At 42.2% G+C, this 21,291-nt stretch overlaps 1 protein-coding gene across 1 annotated transcript in view; it reads right to left on the minus strand.

Moving 5' to 3' along the window:
• EIF2AK3 (eukaryotic translation initiation factor 2 alpha kinase 3) overlaps window positions 1-18,755 on the minus strand; it is an 83,272-nt gene extending 64,517 nt beyond the window's left edge. The window contains 2 exon segments of the mRNA XM_017857577.1: window positions 3,421-3,550; window positions 18,234-18,755. Coding sequence (XP_017713066.1) covers window positions 3,421-3,550; window positions 18,234-18,538 — 435 coding nt within the window. The 5' untranslated portion in view covers window positions 18,539-18,755.
• Window positions 18,756-21,291: the final 2,536 nt, after the last annotated feature.

Consider the following 21,291-nt stretch of genomic DNA (forward strand, 5'->3'; position numbering starts at 1 on the left):
TCCCAACTGTCTTCTATTAAACCAGAAATTTAAGAGACTTGCAAAAATGTAAAATGCCACTTTTTTCATTAAATTTTTTGTATTAAAGAATATAGTTATTATTCATAAAAATGTTATGCTATAGTGGAGTGGGTTTACTGTTATTTCTTTAATAAAATAAATGTTTGTCAAACATTTGTTTTAGGCTGGTCGTGGTGGCTTATGCCTGTAATCCCAGCACTTTGAGAAGCCAAGGTGGGAAGATCACTTGAGCCCAGGGGTTCGAGACCAGCCTGGGCAATATTGAGATTCTCTCTCTACCAAAAAAAAATTAGCTGGGCATGGTGGTGCATGTCTGTAGTTCCAGCTACTCAGGACGCTGAGGCAGGAGGATTGCTTCAGCCCAGGATTCAAGGCTGCAAAGAGATATGATCACACCATTGTACTCCAGCCTGAAAAAAAGCTCTTTGGAGCCCTCAATAATTTTTTAGAGTATTAAACAGGTTCTGAAACCAAACGGTCTGAGAACCACTGTACTCTATGAACAGCCTGAGTTTATAAAGAAAGGGAGGTATATACAAGGTGGCAAAAGGGCTTCAGAGCAGGCAGAATGGAGTACAGTCAGGCAAGCCTGGGCTCAGTTCCAACCTCATCATATATATAGACAGTCAGCAACCTCAAGCAAATTTATTTGAGCTGCCATTTCCTCTTTACAAAATGAGACCAACGTAGTAACCTCAGAAGGGTTACTATGAGGATTACACTGTGTAAGGAGCATTGAGTATATGTTATAATGCTGGGAACAACGTTATATCATCAGTATCTCTACATATTAAACATCTACTCTCAAGAAATGACCCAAGAATTTGGGGTGGCAGTAAAATCTAGTTAATCTATCATGTTATCACAGCTGTTTAAATGCCTTCAGATTTTTTTTTTCTATGAAGTAGGAAAGTGAAACCTAGATAATGCAAAGAGTTATTAGGATTCTTTTCCTGCATGAAAAGCAACCCGTGAGCTTTCTGAATAGGCTTTCGATTCAACATTTCTCTTGTTGTTGTTGTTGTTTGAGATGGAGTCTTGCACTGTCGCCTGGGCTGGTGTGCAGTGGCACAATCTTGACTCGCTGCAACCTCCGCCTCCCAGGTTCAAGAGATTCTCCTGCCTCAGCCTCCCGAGTAGCTAGGATTACAGGCACCTGCCACTACGCCTCGCTAAGTTTTTGTATTTTTAGTAGAGACAGTCTCAAACTCCTGACCTCGTGATTGGTCCTCCTCAGCCTCCCAAAGTGCTGGGATTACAGGCATAAGCCACCACGCCCAGCCTATGATTCAACATTTCAAAGCATTCTATCCAAAAGATCTAGGATTGGGGGTGGGTGGGTGTGAGAGAGGACACTAAAAACAAGGGAGCCCTAATAAACCACAGAAAATGGTGCGAACTAAGGACAGTAAGAAAGTTGAACTGTAGTTTTAAAAACAGCTATCTGTAAGATAACTGCTATCTGTAAGAAAATCTTCAAATAACAACTAGCTACTTATAACTCAAACACTCTTACTAGCACTCAGGTTATTACAACTATTTGCACTCTACTTTGCCATACCATGCAACTTATCTTTTTGTACCTATGTATATTTCAGTTTGCAAACACACACATGCTTTGAACCACTACAACACACTGATATTACCTCAGATGTAAGCAGCTTACAATCTTCTCATTTTGCTGATCATCTCTTATGTCTAGTTTAAAAATAAAGTAAAACATGCATACCCAAGCATAATCTCAACAGAATAAAAATAAACAAGTTTATCTTAAGTAGTAATTCACTTGAATACCATACTCAATTATAAACTTAATGTAATTTACAATCAAATTGCTATTTGCATTAATAACTCATAATACAATAGAAGTTCTCTATTCTCAAAATATATTTTCAGTATACTGAGAAATAGTGGCCACCTATAAAGTCTACTCAGGGTTTAGCACACAGCAAATGTGGAAATTTGGCAGTGTTGTTTCCTTAAGTATCAGTTTGGGTGCACCAGAAAAGATTTGGGCTGGGTTTACTGGAAAGCACAGGAAAGTCTGTTATTATAGATGGGTCACTGATAACAGTTTCCCACTGGAAAGTTTGGTCACCAATATTCAGATCATTCTCAAACCCCTCATGTAAGATTTTGTCTTTTCCATACTTAATACCAGCTAGGAAGCTTTTTTTTTTTTTTTTTTTTTTTGTGACGGAGTCTCGCTCTGTCGCCCAGGCTGGAGTGCAGTGGCCGGATCTCAGCTCACTGCAAGCTCCGCTTCCCGGGCTCACGCCATTCTCCTGTCTCAGCCTCCCGAGTAGCTGGGACTACAGGCGCCTGCCACCTCACCCGGCTAGTTTTTTTTGTAGTTTTTAGTAGAGACAGGGTTTCACTATGTTAGCCAGGATGGTCTTGATCTCCTGACCTTGTGATCCGCCCATCTCGGCCTCCCAAAGTGCTGGGATTACAGGCTTGAGCCACCGCGCCCGGCCGGAAGCTTTTTAAAGAAAAAGACTGATGACAAAACAGAAAAAAAGACTACCCTAGGGAGTGTCCTACAGGAACAACTCGATATAAAAGAAGGCCACAGGCATTCTGGAAAACAGAGGTGACTGCTTCAATGTTAATAGTCATCACTCAAAAGATGGACTCATTCTTAAATAATTTAAACAACAGACTAAAGCTCCAGAAAAGGAGAGAGACTTCGTCCATCAGAATTGAAACTAAAGGTGAGGAAAATCAGCTTCTCTTATTTAATCTTCCCCATCTGTACCCCATGAAGGCAGGCTGTGTCCTCACTTTATTGATGAGAGCAACTAAAACTCTGAGGGGCTTGAAGTCATGTGCCAGAGTAATTTTGGAAGTGAGGTCTCTTTGAATCTATGCTCTTTCCCCTCTACTATTCTAGAGCTCCAAATTATTAAGTATACATTTTCTGCAAATAATCAAATTTGCCTGGAATTACATTACAAAAAAAATTCAGATGAATTCTGTTTAAAATTAGGGAATAATAATTTATGGGATTTTGCAGCACAGATTTCTAAGTAGTAAAATTCAATAAAGTTTTTATTTATATTTATCTTATTATTCCTAGAGACCTTGTGATGATAATAAACAATCACTTATAGCTCAGATAATGTGCTATGCTGATATGGCAGATAGGATCCTCAGTTGCTCACTTATAGGTTTAACTCATTTAATGCCCCAAGTAATCCTAAGAAGATGTTATTATCTATCTCATTTCACAAGAGGGGAACTGAGGAATAGAAAAGTTAAGTAATTGCCCTAAAGGGACACAACCTATAAGAGGGAGATAGGCCTCAAACGTGGGCAATAGGGCCCCAAACTTCTTAATATCAGCAATTACTCATTAGAATTAAGTTTTCCAGTCAACACTTAACAGAAAATTCTTACCTCTGGTTTGCTAAGGCTGGATGACACCAAGGAACCGGATCCCACGTCCAAATCCCACTGCTTTTTACCATGATTTTCAGGATCCAAGGCAGCAATTCTCCCATCTAAAGTGCTGATAATTACTAGTGACCTGTAAATATTAAAAATATTTTTAAAATTAAACAGATATCTAAGATATTGGGAACTTATCCCACATACTCAAAAGAAAACCAGCCCATGTCCAGGCCTCTATTAGTAGAAAGGAATAGGGGGCCTTCTACCACTCTTGCCACCACTGTCTTTGGACCAAGACAATTTCAATATGCCCTTTATCTGTTTATGTCACTTATGAAAAGCCCCTGACTCATAGGTCATCCTTCATTCCACATTCTAATTCCTATAAGGAACACAATGTCCCCTGGTATGTCCTCTTCTACCTGCCTACCTCCTGAAAGCCTTTCCCCTGAAACACTGTGTTCCCTGAACATTCACTTATCTTCTTGCTCTCATAGAAACCGGGCTTTCCCTGAGGACATCGCTTCCCTCCAGAAGCATAACCCTTGCTCAGAATGGGGTAAGTGGACTCCATGTATCTTGTTGCCATTTCCAGACTACCTTTTTCCTCTCCTCTCTGAAAATCCTCAGGATCAGACTGTTTTGTCCATTACCCCTCCCAGTAGACATCTAATTTACCCTTACGTAACTAGCCCCATCCTGGAGGATTTCAGCTGCTGGTTTACTGTCACTACCTAACATATTTAACATACTTCTGTCTCAATTCTTTGGGTTTTCATTATCTGTCTACCATGCTTCAGCTGCTCCTGTGGTCAGACACTAGACTTTGTCATTACAAATCACCAGAACCCCCTAACCACCAATCCCTCTCTTTTCAGCTCACTTCCTCTACTTCCCTGACTGCAACAAACTTCTGACCCCACCAGAACCTACAAGCACTGATACTACAACCTTCACTACCACCATGCCCTCACTTCTTTCTTAACCAGTTAAAATCCTACAGTCCTTCATCTTAAGCACTACTTTGCACACACCTCAACTCCCTACCCTGCCTCTCATATGTCACACTCTGGAAGAACTGGTTAAAGTCAATCTTCTCCCCTTTCTTACTCCTACATCTGTGCAGTTGAATGTATCTCAAAAGAAACATACCACGTTGACTATCTTCACTTTAATTAATGACCACCAACCTCAAAACGGCTACTAACAATGCTTAGCAATCATAACACCCTTCCCTATCTATCCATTATGCCACTGAACCATGTTAACCATTTCATGTCTCCCCGCTCCTCTTCAAGAGCTTCTGATACCAGCTCTTTCAAGCTCACACATCTTGGTGACTGTGCTTCTTATTTCATGGAGAAAAACAGGAGAAATCAGCTTATTTCCCTCCACCACCTCTATCTATTCATTAGTACCTGGACCATGAGTTCCACCTTCCCTCCTGTTAGTGCAAGTGAACTGTCCACACTCCCATCTACCGCCAACACCTCCAAGTAAGCAACAGAGCTCCCACTTAGGCATTCGTGAGGTCTTGCTCCTGCAAATGTCTCCTGTCACTCCCATACCATCAATCATTCCCTCTCTACTAGAATATTCCCATCAGCATTTGCTATAAACTGAACTTTTGTGTCCCCACCAAAAATTCACAAGTTGAAACCTAATCCCCAAGGTGATCGTACCAGGAGGTGGGGCTTTGGGAGGTGATTAGTTCATGAAGGTGGGGTCCTCTTATGAGTAAAGTAAAAGCAGCCCCAGAGACTGCCTGACCCCTTCCACCATGTGGGGAATTAATGAGGAATCAGTCTTCACCAGATACTGAATCTGCTGGTACCTTGATCTTGAACTTCCCAGTCTCTAGAACTATAAGAAATAAATGTCTGTTGTCTATAAACCACCCAGTCTACAGTATTTTGTTATAGCAGCATTCAAACCTGCTACTATTTTCCCCAACTTAAAAACCAAACCAGATCAAACAAAATGAATCCTTCTCCCACCTCAAGCATCCAATCTATTTCTTGCCTCTCCGCAACAAAACTCCTTGAAAGAGTTGTTATATACTGTCTCTAAATCTCCTCTTCCCCTCTATGTTGAACTATTTCTAACCAAGTTCTTGCCCCTACCATCTCACTGAAATGGTTTTTGTCAGAGTCAACAATGATCTTCACACTGATAAATCCCATGGTCAGGTCTTGCTTCACTTGACCACCCAGCAGCACCTGACCAGCCATTCCTGCCCTCCGAGAAACACACTCTATATGGTTTCCAAGACACCACGCCTTTTTTTTTTGGACTCAGTTCTATGCTATTCTCTCTCAGTTTCATTTTCTGGTTCCTTCTTATCTTTCCTATCTCTTAAAATAGTCTCTACCTACATGTGATTTTTTTGGTGATCTCATTCAGTCTCATAGCTTTAAATATCATCTATATCCTGGCAACTCCCAAATTTATATCTGGTTTCAGGCCTCTCCCCTGAACTGCAGACATACATATCTAACCACCTACCTGATTTAGATTGTCTAACAGACTTCTCAGAGTTCGCATATCCACAGACAGACTCCCCCAACTCTTCAAATACATCATGCAAAATTTTTGCTTAGGGCCTTTGAATCTACTGTTCCTTCTGCCTGGAACATACACCTCCAGCTACAGAGCAGACTCTCCATAAATTTTTTATTTATATTTATTTATTTATTTTTTGAGACATAGTTGCACTCTTGTCGCCCAGGCTGGAGTGCAATGGCATAATCTCAGCTCATTGCAACCTCTGCCTCCTGGGTTTAATCAAGTCTCCAGCTTCAGCCTCCCAAGTAGCTGGGATTACAGGTGCCCACCACTACACCCGGCTAATTTTTATATTTTTAGTAGAGATGGGGTTTCCCCATGTTGGCCAGACTGGTCTCGAACTCCTGACCTGAGGTGATCCACCCACCTCGGCCTCCCAAAGTGCTGGGATTACAGGTGTGAGCCACCGTGCCTGGCCTAAATAGTTGTTTAAAGGATGACTTGTACAGTTGTTCTAGGAATTCATTAGGTGTATTTATCAGCTTTAAAGACCCTGCACATTGTAAGCACGTATGGTTATATTCCTGGTTGGGAGTACAAGATGCAACTTTATCTCTTCTATATCACTTGATGCACAATGTATATAAATTCAAAGTAAAGCCGCAAGTTGACCAAGACAGACATGTTCAAGTAAACCCATTTGAAACCCTTCAAAGAGCAATTAATTTAGTTTCCAAACTCTACACTAATTCTAATTTCGAATTTTTTGAATGGTAACTTAGTCTGATTTGTGAAAGGAAAGACCTTGCCATCCTACAAACTCAAGTAATTTTAGATAACAAACCAAAAGAGAACCATCCAACTTCTTGCCCTCCATGTCATCCTTCTGCTTTCTAAAGAAATTAGGAGTTGGTAAAGCAAAAGGATACTTTGAGTAAGAAAATTATTTTATAACAAAGAGTATAAAAATTCACACCTTGGATATGCCACTTTATAAAACAACGCAATCTAATTAATTTAGAGATCAACAGTTAACAGCCAAGCTAACTCTTTCCTAGTCCCATTGTAGAGATGTTTCATTTTTCTATTCAAGAATCATTAACCACAAATAAATGGCTGAATGAAAAAAATTCTAATTGAAACAAAATTTAGTGTAAGCAAACAGTGTTGACCCATGAAAAATTAAGGAGACCATCAGAACACTTCAAATACGATTTTCTTTTAAATTCAGGACAAACTCTTTTTTTTTCCCACTTAGACATTCTATTTACAACAGCCAGAAAAGCGATACTTTTCTGACTATGTTGCTAGTTGTGTGCTAGAGGTATATTCAGAGAATAAAATTCTAGCTCTCATCTTCAAAACAAAAATTCAACAATAAAATCTGGATATGTGTGTCGTGTGTATGAGAACATGTTTTAATAAGTAATCGGGGATTTAATATTTAACTATTCTTTCACTGAAAACCTGTCATGAGGGTATACTTAAATGAGTCAAACATTCTGTTTTTTGGCTCATGTGTTCTGCTTTTAAAAGTAAAATATTTTCATTAACTATTATGTTTAGGCAGTATGTGACTATTTCAGCAATATTTAAAAATAAAACATGGGCAGGAACAATTAAGTATCTCACTTTTGGCTGGGTATAGTGGCTCACACCTGCAATTCCAAAACTTTGAAAGGCCCAGGCAGGAGGACTGCTTGAGCCTAGGAGTTTAAGACCAACCTATGTAACATAGTAAGACCACATTTCTATTAAAAAAAAAAAAAGTTTTTAAAAAATTAGATGGGCATGGTGGCGCAGGGCTGGAGTCCCAGTGACTTGGGAAGCTGAGATGGGATGATCCCTTGAGCCCAGGAGTTCAAGGCTGCAGTGAGCTATGATTGCGCCACTGTGCTCCAGCCTGGAGGACAGAGTGAGACACTGTCACGAAAACAAAATAAAAAGTATCTCCGTTTCCTTCTTAACAACTATTGATACTTAATCTAGTTCTTAGATTTGAGTCAGGTACCCTTAATTATTTTAACCCCTTGAAATGGGGATAATAGCATATCCCCTAACAATTCTGTCAGGTATCAAAAAAAAGGTATTCTTCCTCTCTTGCGTTACAAGCCAGCTGTGGTATTCATTATGGGCTCCTCCCCACAAGCATGTCTCTGGAATGGAGGCTCCCCTTCTGCTGTGGCTAGAATTAAGAAACACCACCGGAGCAATAAAGATTTGCTACTATACCTAATCACAGTCTAAGAGAGAAGTGCTCATCAAGAAAAACATCAAGTAGATACATGTTGCTGAAAAACAAAGTCCTCAGGCTGAATGCAGAGATGACCAGAGGAGAGCAACGAAATACAGCATTTAGTGCACTATTCACAAGAGCAAAGACATGGAATCAGCCTAGTGCCCATCAGCAGTAAACTGGATAAAGAAAATGTGGTACATATATACCATAGAATACTAAGCAGCCATAAAAAGATGAAATCATGTCCTTTGCAGCAACATGGAGAGAGCTAGAAGCCACAATCCTAAGTGAATTAACACAGGAATAGAAAATCAAATACTGCGTGTTCTCACTTATAAGTGGAAGTTAAATATTGAGCACATATGGACATAAACATGGGAGCAACAGACACTGCAGACTACTGGCAGGGGGTGAACTGAAAAACTACCATTGGGGCCAGATGTGGTGGCTCATGCCTGTAATCCTAGCACTTTAGGAGGCCAAGCCAGGCAGATCACGAGGTCAGAAGATTGAGACCACCCTGGCCAACATGGTAAAACCCCATCTCTACTAAAATACAAAAAAAAAAATTAGCTGGGCTAGGTGGTGCATGCCTGTAGTCCCACCTATTCAGGAGGCTAAGGCAGGGGAATCACTTGAACCCAGGAGGCAGAGGCTGCAGTGAGCCGAGATCGTGCCACTGCACTCCAGCCTGGTGACACAGCGACACTTCACCTCAAAAGAACAAGAAAAGAAAAAGAAAAACTACCATTGGGTACTATGCTCACTACCTAGGTGTAATATACTATGTAACAATCAGCACATGTACTTCCTGTATCTGAAATAAAAGTTGAACTTAAAAAAAGATATGGCATTCATAACAAACACAGCCAGATGTAGTGGCTTTCCTTTGCAAACCCAACACTCAGGGAGACTGACGCAGGAGAACTGCTTGGGGGGCCAGGAGTTTGAGATCAGCCTGTGCAACATAGTGAGACTCCAAATGTACTCAAAAATACTTTAAAAATTAGCCAGGTATGGTGGTGTACACCTGTAGTCCCAGCTACTCAGAGTCTGAGGTGGGAGGATAGCTTGTGCCCAGGAGGGCGAGGCTGCAGTGAACTGTGATCGCACCATTGCAGTCCAGCCTAAGTGTTACAGCGAAATGGTATCTTCAGAAAGAAGAAGTAACATAAACAGAGATAAAAAGTGAAAAATGAACACCTCCCAAAATAGGAAGAATATAAGGTTATTTATCTCCCCAAGACCGACTTGCCCTATTTTGAGGGTTCCATGATCAAGATGAAAAACTCTTAACTTATTCAAGAACTGAAGGAACTGCAGAGACAGCTTTTCCAGTGGAAAGAATCATAGCTTAAGTCAGACCTGGGTGTATATCCCAATGGCTCTGCTCTTATTCTCCTCATGGCTTCATTTGAGTTATTTTTTCATAGGCAAAATATGGCTATTTCACCTGTCTCAGTGTAACCCAAGTATACCTGATCATAAAAATAATCTGGAGTGCTTGTTAAAAACCATTAAAGGTTCACATGTCTCATCCTAACAGGGAGACTGGGAGAATGTAGCCTAACAGGCACCCCAGGTGAGTCTCATAAGACCAGTCGTACAAACACTGTTTTACCTTAGCCATTTCCATAGAGAAAAATTAAATTTATGACCTGGATGAAGAAGGCATATTGAACATCTCTGTCAGTAAACACTTCAGAGACTTCTATCTCTCACTTACATTTTGCTGTAGCTTACAAAGGCATTTATTTGGATGATTCCTCAGCAAGCCCTGATCTCTCGCCCATGATCCAACTCTTGGAAGCTACTCTCAAGAAAGATTTTCAATGGTTTCCTAACTGCCAGATTCATTCCCCTCATCAGGTCTGTCCTCACAAAAGCCACCGTTGTGGCCAGCTCCTCATTCTAGACATTATTCTTTCCTGGTTTCTACAGGACAAGTCCCTCCTGGGTCTCATCTATCACTTTTTTTTTTTTTTTTTTTTTTTTTTTTTTTTTGAGATGGAGTCTTGCTTTGTCACCCAGGCTGGAGTGTAATGGCACGATCTCGGCTCAACGGCAACCTCCACCTCTCTGGTTCAAGCAATTCTCCTGCCTCAGCCTCCCAAGTAGCTGGGATTCCAGGCACCCATCACCACACCTGGCTAATTTTTGTATTTTTAGTAGAGGCGGGGTTTCACCATGTTGGCCAGGCTAGTCTCAAACTCCTGACCTCAGGTGATCTGCCCGCTTCAGCCTCCCAAAGTGCTGGGATTATAGGCATGAGCCACCATGCCCAGCCTCACCTATCATTCTTATATCTTTCTATCTATAGAGCAGGCACTTTCCCGTTTGTACTACATGGTCTACCTAGATGGTCAATGTCCACAGCTTCACCTCCATCTGCAGTATGACAGCCCCCAAACCTGTACAGAATTTATAGTTCACCATCTCTCCCTATCCTAGTTCTGCATCTTCAGCAGGATCTACTTGTTATCACCATAACAGGCTCAGGAAACTTCTTTCCCACAATCTATTCCTGCCACTTAAAAGCGTAGCCATCCATCCTATTACCTAACATTTAAACCAGACATCAACTCTTTGTGCTCCCTCACCCTCTACATTTAAACAACAGCCATGTACTCTTAATTCTATTTCTGAAGCTTCTCTTAAATCTTTTCCGGCCAGGCGCAGTGACTCACGCCTGTAATCCCAGCACTTGGGGAGGCCAAGGCGGGTGGATCACCTGAGATCAGGAGTTCAAGACGAGCCTGGCCAACATGGTGAAACCCCATCTCTACTAAAAATACAAAAGTAAGCCGGGTGTGGTGGCATGTGCCTGTAATCCCAGCTACTTGGGAGGTTCAGACAGGAGAATTGCTTGAACCTGGAAGGCAGAGGTTGCAGTGAGCTGAGATTGCACCACTGCACTCTAGCCTGCACAACAGAGTAAGACTGTCTCAAAAAATAAAATAAAATAAAATAAAATAATCTTTTCCTTCTTTACTACCATAGCTCTTGCTCTAGAAGATTCTCACTTCTCATCAGAACACCTTAAAATGCTTTCTAACACATTTTCCTGCCTCAGGTTTCTTTCCCCTCTCTTCTTCCCACAGTTTTGTTTCTGTAATAGAGATCTGAGAAACTTCCAAGGTTCCCTGTGCCCACTGAAGAAGAAAGGTCACACTGCTTGGCGTGGCACATAAAGCTTTTCACAATCTGGCTTCAGTGTACTTTCCTAATCTCATTTTTCTGCCTCTTCTGCCAGCCCAATACCCTCTCCCCTCTTCTTCCCAGCCCCACGCTCCCCACTTTCCATGGGGTGAGCTTTTCAAAAGTTCTCATCTATATTTTTCCCCACGTCTTAAAGTATTCCATTTGCCAAATGAACACTGTGTATAATAAATTCTCCCATCTTTAGAGGAAATACTTAAGAACCAATCAAAATATTCAACAGTTCTTTAAAGAACTGTAATTACTATATAAGGTTTTATATAATTCTAGTTCAAGGCAAAGGAACTTGACTTTTTAATGTACCTTCTATTACATATTTAATTTCCATTAGGTTATTTTAAAATACTGGCAGTCTCATGAATCCCCATTTTTATCTTTGCAGATCCATAGGGGTCCTAGAGCCCTGGCTTAGGAACCACTGCTCTGCGCTCACTATACAAACTCCCTGCTCTGTGCCCTTGCTCACACTATTCTGTTGCCTACACTGTCCTTGATATTTTTCTCATTTTGGGGCTCAATAACTTGCCACTTCCATTCTTTTCACTCTGACACTACTTTTATGTCACTTATCATCCATTCGAGGACAGTTAATTCTTTAACACAATGATCTGTCAGGCTTGGAGCTTCCTAAGGAAAAGACATCTACTCTCAGGGCCTAACAGTACCTGGGCCCCAGTAAAACTAAATAAATGTTTGTTGAATGAATAAACCTTGGTAGGACAAACCTATTACCTACATAAAACAATCACCACCAAAAAGGCTGAGAAGATGGGAAAAGATGTGATTTACCTAAGGTTATGCACCAAATACAAAATTTTGAACAGGAGCAGAAATTCAGGTTAATTCTGTTATTGTGTTAACTGTAAGTTTGCATAAGTGGCAACTACTATATTACTACAATGTGCAGTTTTTTATTCCTCTCAGAAATCTCATAGATGTCGTTCATCCTGTAATTGCTCTGATTACGTCCTCGATCCAGGAGAAATGACTTTATGTCACAATGAATATGCAATAAAAAAAGAAAAACTGGCTGACTTAAGTTACCCAGAACACCTGCCTATTTACAGTTAAAGTTTATCAAATTCTGATAAGTGTATGCTAAATTTCTTCATAAAATCATTTTAAAGGAACCTTACTTCCTGTGGAAGTTTCCATTGTGAAAGAAGAGAAGCAGGTGACAGGAGAATATTGTATAGATTGAATAGTTTCTACATTAACAACTGCTTATTTTAAAATTTCAGATTTCCTTTCTGGGGGTTGAGGGGAGGGCCGTACTTCACAAAACTACAAATGTGATTTGGTTGAACCTGTTTTTTTGGTGTAGCTGAGAATCCTTTACCCAAACTTGTGCTCTCACTAAAGGAGGCATATGTTCTTGTTTAGAAACAAACTAGTACTGATTGGACTATACTTCCTGGTCCTCACCTACGAAGTAAATCTTCAAGTCAAATCTCCTTCACTTAAACATATGACAAGACTAGCCATGCCCCAAATCATAACAAATATATCAAAAATTACCAGCTATACTTTATAAGTTTGGCATATCAGCTAGACCTTAAAGACATACAATCTAAGTTTTCAGTGGTACACGTTTAACATGAGTGTAACAGATATCCTTTTCCTGTTACATTAAAACATTTTTGAAAGTATCTTTTCTACTTTATTCCATAATTTTTTTTTTCCTTTTTTTTTTGAGGCAGAGTCTCACTCTGTCACCCAGGCTGGAGTGCAGTGGCATGATCTCGGCTCACAGCAAACTCTGCATCCTGGGTTCCATTGATTCTCCCGCCTCGGCCTCCCGAGTAGCTGGGACTACAGGCGCGTGTCACTATGCCTGGCTAATTTTTGTATTTTTAGTAGAGACAGGGTTTTACCATGTTGGCCAGGCTGGTCTTGAACTCCTGACCTCAGGTGATCTGCCTGCCTTGGCCTCCCAAAGTGCTGTGATTACAGGCATGAGTCACCACGCCTGGCCCTATGAAACATTTTTAATCAAAATGGTCATTTACAAATAGAATGGAATTAAACATACACATACATTTATCTCCTCCCCTCACATTTAGCTCTGCAACTTACAAGTTTTCTCCTTTGTATTTTAAAACAATTTGTAATAAAAATGTATTAGAAGTTCCCCTCTTACAATAAAGGACAAAACCAGATGGAGTTATCAGGCAATGTTTAGGGAGAAAAGAGACATGCTGAAGCTACAGCTCACAGCAACTGATAAAGACAGGTCCTCTCTGCAATCTGGAAGATGCCTATGAACGCAGGGACCTGAGATCAGATAAAAAGCAATCTCCCATCCCTGTCCACATAGTCTAAGCACAGTCCTGGCATCAATTAAGCTAAAGACAATTGTAGACACAAAGGATAGTTCATTACTTGCCTGAAGTATATTTATTTTAGCTTATTACTTGCTTTGAAAGTTCTGTGTAAATTCTTCTTTAAAGGTGACAGTTAACTGTAAAAGTCTGGAGTTGGGTGGGTGAATAGGAACAGGACTAAATGACTGAGCTTCCTTTCAACATGGTATTGTTATTTCAACATGGTATTGTGATTTCAACATGATTTCATGTGATTCAACATGATTTCAACATGATTTCAACATGGTATTGTGATATGCTACTAGTAGCATATGGTCCTAGTAGTTAAAAAAAACAAACAGAAAAATGATTACAAATCTGAAAGTCTGAGGAAGACCAGATTTCTGTATCTTTGTTTCACATCAGATCACTTTGTAAAAGGACAGGAAAAAAAAAGAGAGAAAGTATTCCATCTTACATTTACAAATATTTTCATGTTATCTCATTTAATTAAAAAAAATCAGTTTACAGATGCACAAATTGAAGAAGCACCAGAGATTAACGTCAAATTTAGAAATACTTTTTTAAGAGAGGAATTAGAATCAGAGGAAAAAGGAACATATACTTTGCAAATTAGTGACAGTTAAGATAAAACTAGTTCTTTAGAACTTCTGAGATTGTCAGAATGACTTCCCAACCCATCCCAAGAACCCCAAGTAACACTTTGCAATTTGCTACTTGTGTTGAAGTCAGAAGACTGGTAACTCACAGAATTCCATAAACATATGTAAAATCTAACAGTGAGGTGATGAGACTTTCTTCCCAACTTTCTGCAACGACCATCCCACTTAAATATCAACTAATGTAATGTTTAACAGAAGAAACACGGACAATGAGATTGGTACCAGAAAAACAAGTTTATTTTAGGTAACTTTTAAAGAAAATAAGTAGCTTATTTACTCATTCACATGCTTGATATGCAGAGTAAGCATTTAGAATGAAACTTGAAAATTCCATCAAGAGGAAAAAAATCAATGAACTGGTGAATCTCAGATTGCTCCTTGAGTATCAAAAGACAACATGCAAAAATAAAGATAATTCCGTACCTCCCTCTTCTTAAAAGTTTTGCCAGTACTGCAGTTCTTCACAGCTGTTCATAATAAAAGACTTGGTTAATTCAAATCTGTTCCCCTAATATTCCTTGAAACAAACAGAATTACTGATCTATTATTACTGAACTAATTAATATTCTCCGGGTTTTTATCTTTTTCTAAAGAGCATTTAGAAAAAACTTTTATAAACTTTGCATATTTATCTCCTGTTGACTATCAACTTATTCAAGGTTTCTCAAACATTCCACACTATCTTAAGTCCACGCTACAAGTCAGACCCCAGAACTGGGTCTTATCTCTTCCTAGCCAATTCTGTTTGGTGATCATGTATGCTCTTCAAGCCAAAATTCCTATTTTCACTGCAATTTATGAGAAAGAAATGATCCTCCTTCTTGCTAAGTGGATCTTCTCCGACTACCTTCACCTCCTCATCTGTTCCTTTCATTTTCCTTTTTCTATTCTTTTTCGAGACGGAGTTTCGCTCTTGTTGCCCAGGCTGGAATGCAGTGTCACGATCTCAGCTCACTGCAACCTCCGCCTTCCGGGTTCAAGCAATTCTCTTGCCTCAGCCTCCCAAGTGGCTGGGATTACAGGCACCCGCCCACCACGCCTGGCTAATTTTTTGTATTTTTAGTAGAGATGGGGTTTCATCATGTTGGCCAGGCTGGTCTCAAACTCCTGACCTCAGGTGATCCACCCGCCTTGGCCTTCCAAAGTGCTGGGATTAGAGGCGTGAGCCAATGCATCCAGTCCCTTTCATTTTCATTCTGTCTACACAGGCTCCCTCTTTTCAGCACATAAATAAATTCAGAGGTTCCTTCTTTAAAAATTACCTCATCAGTGAGGAAAGGAGGGAGTGGGGCAGAAAAGCCTGAATCTTTAACCTCTTGCAATTTGAGTACTGTCTCTGCTGCTTCATTAAAATTCTTTAAGTGTGCTCATCACCAAATCTCTTTTTTCTCAGTCCTCCTCCTATACGTCCAACCTAGCCAGCTGTATTTCTGTCTCCTTTGCCGGCTCATCTTCCTTCCTAAAATAAAAGGCATTTCCTGAGGTTTTCTCATGAGCCTTCCCTTTCCCACAACTTCAACTATTCATATTTACACTGCCCTCTCACTGGCTCTAGTCACTCATTTCCACCCGCCTACCTAATGTCTCCCTCTGGATGTCCTGCCTGCAACTCCGAGTCACATGTCCAACACCAAACCCCTTACCTTTTCTTCCCTGCTCCCTAAACCTCTTTTCTCAGCTTCTGGCCACACAGTCTCAATCGCTGGACAACGGTACCAAGAAAGGAAGAATGAATTCACTTGCCAGGAACCTAGATTTTGCATCAAATAACTCAACTCTGTCCCCTCTGTCCTATACTACTTTACACTAAACCTCTCATCTGAACTGCTATAACACTCTCCTTTTGTTATTCTTAAGTTTTCAGTACACACTATTGCTAGAGAAACGTTCCTCAGGCGTAATTTTGATAAAGCTTGGCACTCAGGATACTCTACCCAACATTTCTCAAACTTTAACGTGCATGTGAATCACATGGTGATCTTGTTAAAATGGAGACACTCTCATTCAGGGAGTGTGGGGTGGTGCCTGACACCGGATTTTTAACATACTCCCAAGTGACCATGATGCTATTAGCATCAGGCTGTATACATATACACAGTCAGCTCTAACCTATTTTTCTAGCCTCATCTACTTCTCCCTGCCTAGCATATATATGTGCATGTCAATATCTCTTACATACATACACACACACAAATATACATATACAGAGACAAAATGTTTTCCAAACATAATCTCCAGCCTCTGTGCCTCTTGCTGTTTCCTCAAGTCCAGTGGCTGTCCATTACAATTTTCCCATTTTTCAGGAACCAACACATTCTGCCACAACCTTCTCTTATCTTCTTACCTACCCCCACTCCCATACCTCACCTAGTAGAATACCACAAAAACCCTGGGACATCCCTGACACTGGCACTGTTTCTGGTCTGTAATGCTGTTATAGATCTTCTCGTTTCATCCTTACTGTTAGACTGCACACTCTCCTGGAAGGCAGGAACTACCTGCCTGACCTCCGTCACCCAGGGCATCCTTGGGCTCTTGTTAACCAGTAAGTACCTGTTGAAGTGGATTTGAATTCTAAGAAAAACAAAACTCTACTTCATGTAATTCATTTTGAGCAGGAGCTTCAGAAATTTCTTTATGATAAACAAAAACACTCTTCCAGGAAAACTGAGTCATTAGCAAACCTAAGAAAACTTTGTTTTATAGATATATAATATATATATATGTAAAATACATATATATTTTTTACAAATGTTTATATATTCAAATGGTGCCTAGAGAATTTTGGTACCTATCCTATTTATAGTAGTCTCCAGATATATAGATCAAAGTTCTAATATTAATTTAAAATTAAATCTAACTTGTTATGATCTAGTAATGACTATATTATAAGTCTAAAATATGTTCCAATCCAGAGCCCAGCCTTCCCTGGTTTAATTTACTTAATGCTCCCTTTAACACTCCATTTATAAAACGGGACATCACTTTCTCCACGGGTGTGATAAGATTGGCTGTCCCAGAAATTTACTGTTAACATGCCTTACATTGTGTCTAGACTTTGAAAAGTGCTTTAAAACAATCACCTTGAAGCAACATTTTTTGAATGCTGAGAAACTCAAAGAACACCCTATATTAAATGCTTATACAGTAAACCCCTTATTCAAGAACCTAACCACGGCTCTTAGGTTCAAGAATCAATATTCAAGAATCTGACTACAGCTCTTAAACTTTAGCGTGCAAGAATTACCCGGAGTTCTTGTTAAACATGCAGATGCCAGGCTCTTACCCAGGGAATGTCTGATTCAGTAAAACTGGGGAGGGCCCTAGAAAACTGTAGATTTCACCAGCACCCCCAGGTGTTTCGGATGCAGGCGTTCTGCAGATCTCAATTAGAGAGACACTGATCTCAATCCTTGTCTGGGTGCACTACAGAGTTGTGTTTGAAGGAAAATGCAGACGTCTTTTGCTAAAGTCCTTTCTCAAAACAGCTGTTACGCCAGCACAGACAGGAGGTGATGTGAGTAAGGAAAACGAGGGAAAGGTTCCTTGGAAGATAATCAATGCTCGAAAACAATGAAAGAGGGGAAGTGGCGTTTCTTTGCATCCCTGGAACTCCATTCTCCCGCATCTGCGAGGATGCTGCTCTCACCCGTCGGCCAGGACCAGGCGCTCGGGAGCCTAGCCCAGGCAGGTCGCTGGCCGGGGGATGGGAGGGCGTCGTGGCCCCGCGCTCATCCCCAAGTCGCCAGGTGCCCTCCGCAGCCGATGGAAGACGCCCGCCCGGGTCCCGGATCTCCGCCCCCTGACACCGCATCCTCAGCAGCTCGCGCGCGTAAACAAGTTGCCTCCCCAGGGTCGGCAGCCCCTCACCTGCCGCGCGGTCGCAACACTGCCTCATCGTCTGGTTCCGGACCCCGCGGCTCCTGCTCGCCCGCGGCCGCCTGCAGCGCCTCAGCGTCCTCCACAGTCACCTCGGCCGCAGCCACGGCGCCCGCCGCCGGTACTCGCGTTGCTGAAGTTGGAGCAGCTGCCGCCCCGAGGCCGAACGCCGCCTCCGCCGTCGGCGCTGGGAGGCCACGGGCGCGCCCCGCGGCCACCGTCCATGCCGCGAGCCCCAGCAGCTGCGGCAGCAGCAGCGCCAGTACCAGCAGCCCCGGGCGGGTGGCGCGTTCCATCAGCGGCCCGCCCCGCTCGCAGGCATGGAGGCGCAGCCACTGGCGCCTGCCTTTCCCGCCGCTTGGAGCTCTCACCAGGGCAAGGACGCGCTGGGGACCCTACCACCGCCCCGATGGCCTGGACAGCCAGCCGTGTTCCCGGGGCCACGTCTCAGCCCGGCCTCTGCCGCTGCCACCTGAGTGACAGCCTCTCTCGGACATCGCCCATTGAGCAAACGTTCCGCGCTTCTGCTCTCTCATTGGCTGCAGCCGCTGCCACTCTATGTTCCCAGGCTGGCCTTGTTGGGGAAGGCGGACTTTCCCTGGTTGTCAACATCGCACCTACCAATCAAATCGTAATTTCGTCGTTCGAGGCCCGTCCCTCTTCCGGACGCAATTACCAATGAGAAATGCCCCTCCCCGACGTCTTTTTACCTGATTGGTGTGCTCATCAGTTCCCGGAATATCTTTTCTGCAACAGATTGGCCATCGCGGTGGTTGGCCTCGCCCCACAAAACAAGGCGCTGGAGAAAACTTGAAGATCATTGGTGGAAGTGGATATCCCTCAAAGGTCTGCGCTAACTGCCTCTTGATTGGTTGGAAGCGGCACTTACTACGTGGCGGATTCTGACTGTGAAGAGGAGGGCCCCAAGTGAAGGGACGGTCCCAAGTGAAGAGTGGGAGGCAAGTCCCTTGTGACCGGCAGGAGGTCAACCTTAGAGGAGCTGGCATTGTAGCTCTTCTAAAGCCTAGTCTACTTAGGAAGGCAAAAGCGAAGTAGGAAGAAGTGGCCACAGAAGTCGTGTGGCCCCTAGAAGTGGAAGGGTAAGGAGGGTGCAGGAGGTGGGTCTACTTGTGGCCGCAACGGTGCTCAGAAGTCCGCTTGTTAGAGATGGCAGTGACTTGCGACAATCCAGTCTACCCGACACGCCTCCCGCCTCCTTAGGAACGGGAAGGAGCCCCGGCCCAGTGCACTGACGTAGTTTGCCTAAGATCACATAGCTGGTTGGTCACAGAATCATGACTTTAATTCATGACTTTAATTCTGACTCTGACCTGGCACGCTTTGTACCTCACCAAAGACAGTGATGAAACTGCAAAAGGGCAGAGTGGAGAAGATTGGAATGTTCAGCCAAGGCATTTGAACTTTTAATACTGCAAGTCAAGACTTCCTAAAGATTTTTGAGCAGATGAGTGAAGTGATAAGAAAATGCGTCTTCAGCAGTGACAGCATCAACGATGAGGAAACTAGCCGGGAGGCTATTACCCGCATCAAAACCAGTGAACATTTAAAAAAATTTTTTTGAGAGAGAGGGTCTTGCTCTTTTGCCCAGGCTGGAGTGCAGTGGCTTGATCATAGCTCACTGTAACCTTGAATTCCTGTGTTCAAGCGATCTTCCTGCCTCAGCTTCTGGAGCAGCTGGGACTACAGATGCATGCCACCATGCCAGGCCAATTTTTAATTTTGTTTTGTAAAGATGGGGTTTCTGTGTTGCCCAGGTTGGTCTCAAACTCCTGGCCTCAAGCCATCCTCCCGTCTCAGCCTCCCAAAGTTTTGGGATTACAGGCATTAGCCACTGCACATGGTCCAAAACCAGTGAAGATGTGTTAAGGTGTTGGCAATATGGGTATACTAGATTGATTATCCTTCACCTGCTAAAAACATGCTCTAATGTCTCCCCAGCCCAAAACAAACAAGAAACCCCATTTCCCCTTCCAGCTCCTACCACATGTCTTTGCTCCTCTGTATGGCAAAACTCGAGTGTTCAAAATTCCTTATCTTCAATTCCTCTTCTCCCATTCCCAAGCACACCACAGTCAGGCATTCACACCCTCAACTCCACCAAGACTGCTCTCGCTGAGGCCACCAATGCTGTATTCAAAGGATAATCTTTGTTTTGTCAGCTGTATTTGATCCAGCAACTCAAGTGTTTCCTGTTGACCGGTCTTCTTGCTTCTCCATAATGCTGGTCGTAACCCTCAAAAGTCCCCCAGTTCACTCAGGATAAAAGCCAAGTCCTTACAATAAACCATGGGGTGCTACAACATCTGATTCCTATGGCTTTTCTGATTTCATTTCATACTGTCTTTGCTCACTCCATTGGGCCAATCAAGTCCCACCTTGGGGGTTTTCCTTTGTTGTTTTGCCTGCCTAGGAAACTCTTCCCAGATATATTAGTTTCCTAGAGTTGCCCTAACAAATACCACAGACCAGGTGGCCTGAACAAAAATAGTTTATTTTCTCGAAGTTCTGGAGGCTAGAAGTCCAAGATCAAGGTTGGATTCTGAGGCCTCTGTCCTTGACTTGCCGATGGCAGCCCTCTTACTGCCTCTTCCCTTGCTGATGGCAGCCGTCTTACTGCCTCTTCCCTCTGATGTCTCTTGCTATTCTTCTAACACCAGTCAGATTGGAGTATGGGACTACCTTTAACAGCCTCATTTTAACTTAATCACTGCTTTAAAGATCTTATCTCCAAATACAGTATAGTTATATTCTGAAGCACTAAGGGTTGGGACTTCAACATATAAATTTTGGAGGGACACAATTTAGCACATAATACCCAGGTACCCACAAGATGTGTTCCCTCACTTTATTTGAGGCTTTGTTAATCCCAGTGAAGTCCCTCTTCACTATCTGATTTAAAATTAAAACCTCCACCACCTTCCTTCTCTCCTGCTTTATTTCTGCTTAGCTCTCAAATACTGTAACTTACATATTTGTTTTGTTTATTGTCTGCTCTGTTTCTCTCCACTTGCATGTAAATTCTGTGAAG

This window comes from Rhinopithecus bieti, unplaced genomic scaffold (genome assembly GCF_001698545.2).
Source record: "Rhinopithecus bieti isolate Rb0 unplaced genomic scaffold, ASM169854v2 scaffold_46389, whole genome shotgun sequence".
Lineage (NCBI taxonomy): Eukaryota > Metazoa > Chordata > Mammalia > Primates > Cercopithecidae > Rhinopithecus > Rhinopithecus bieti.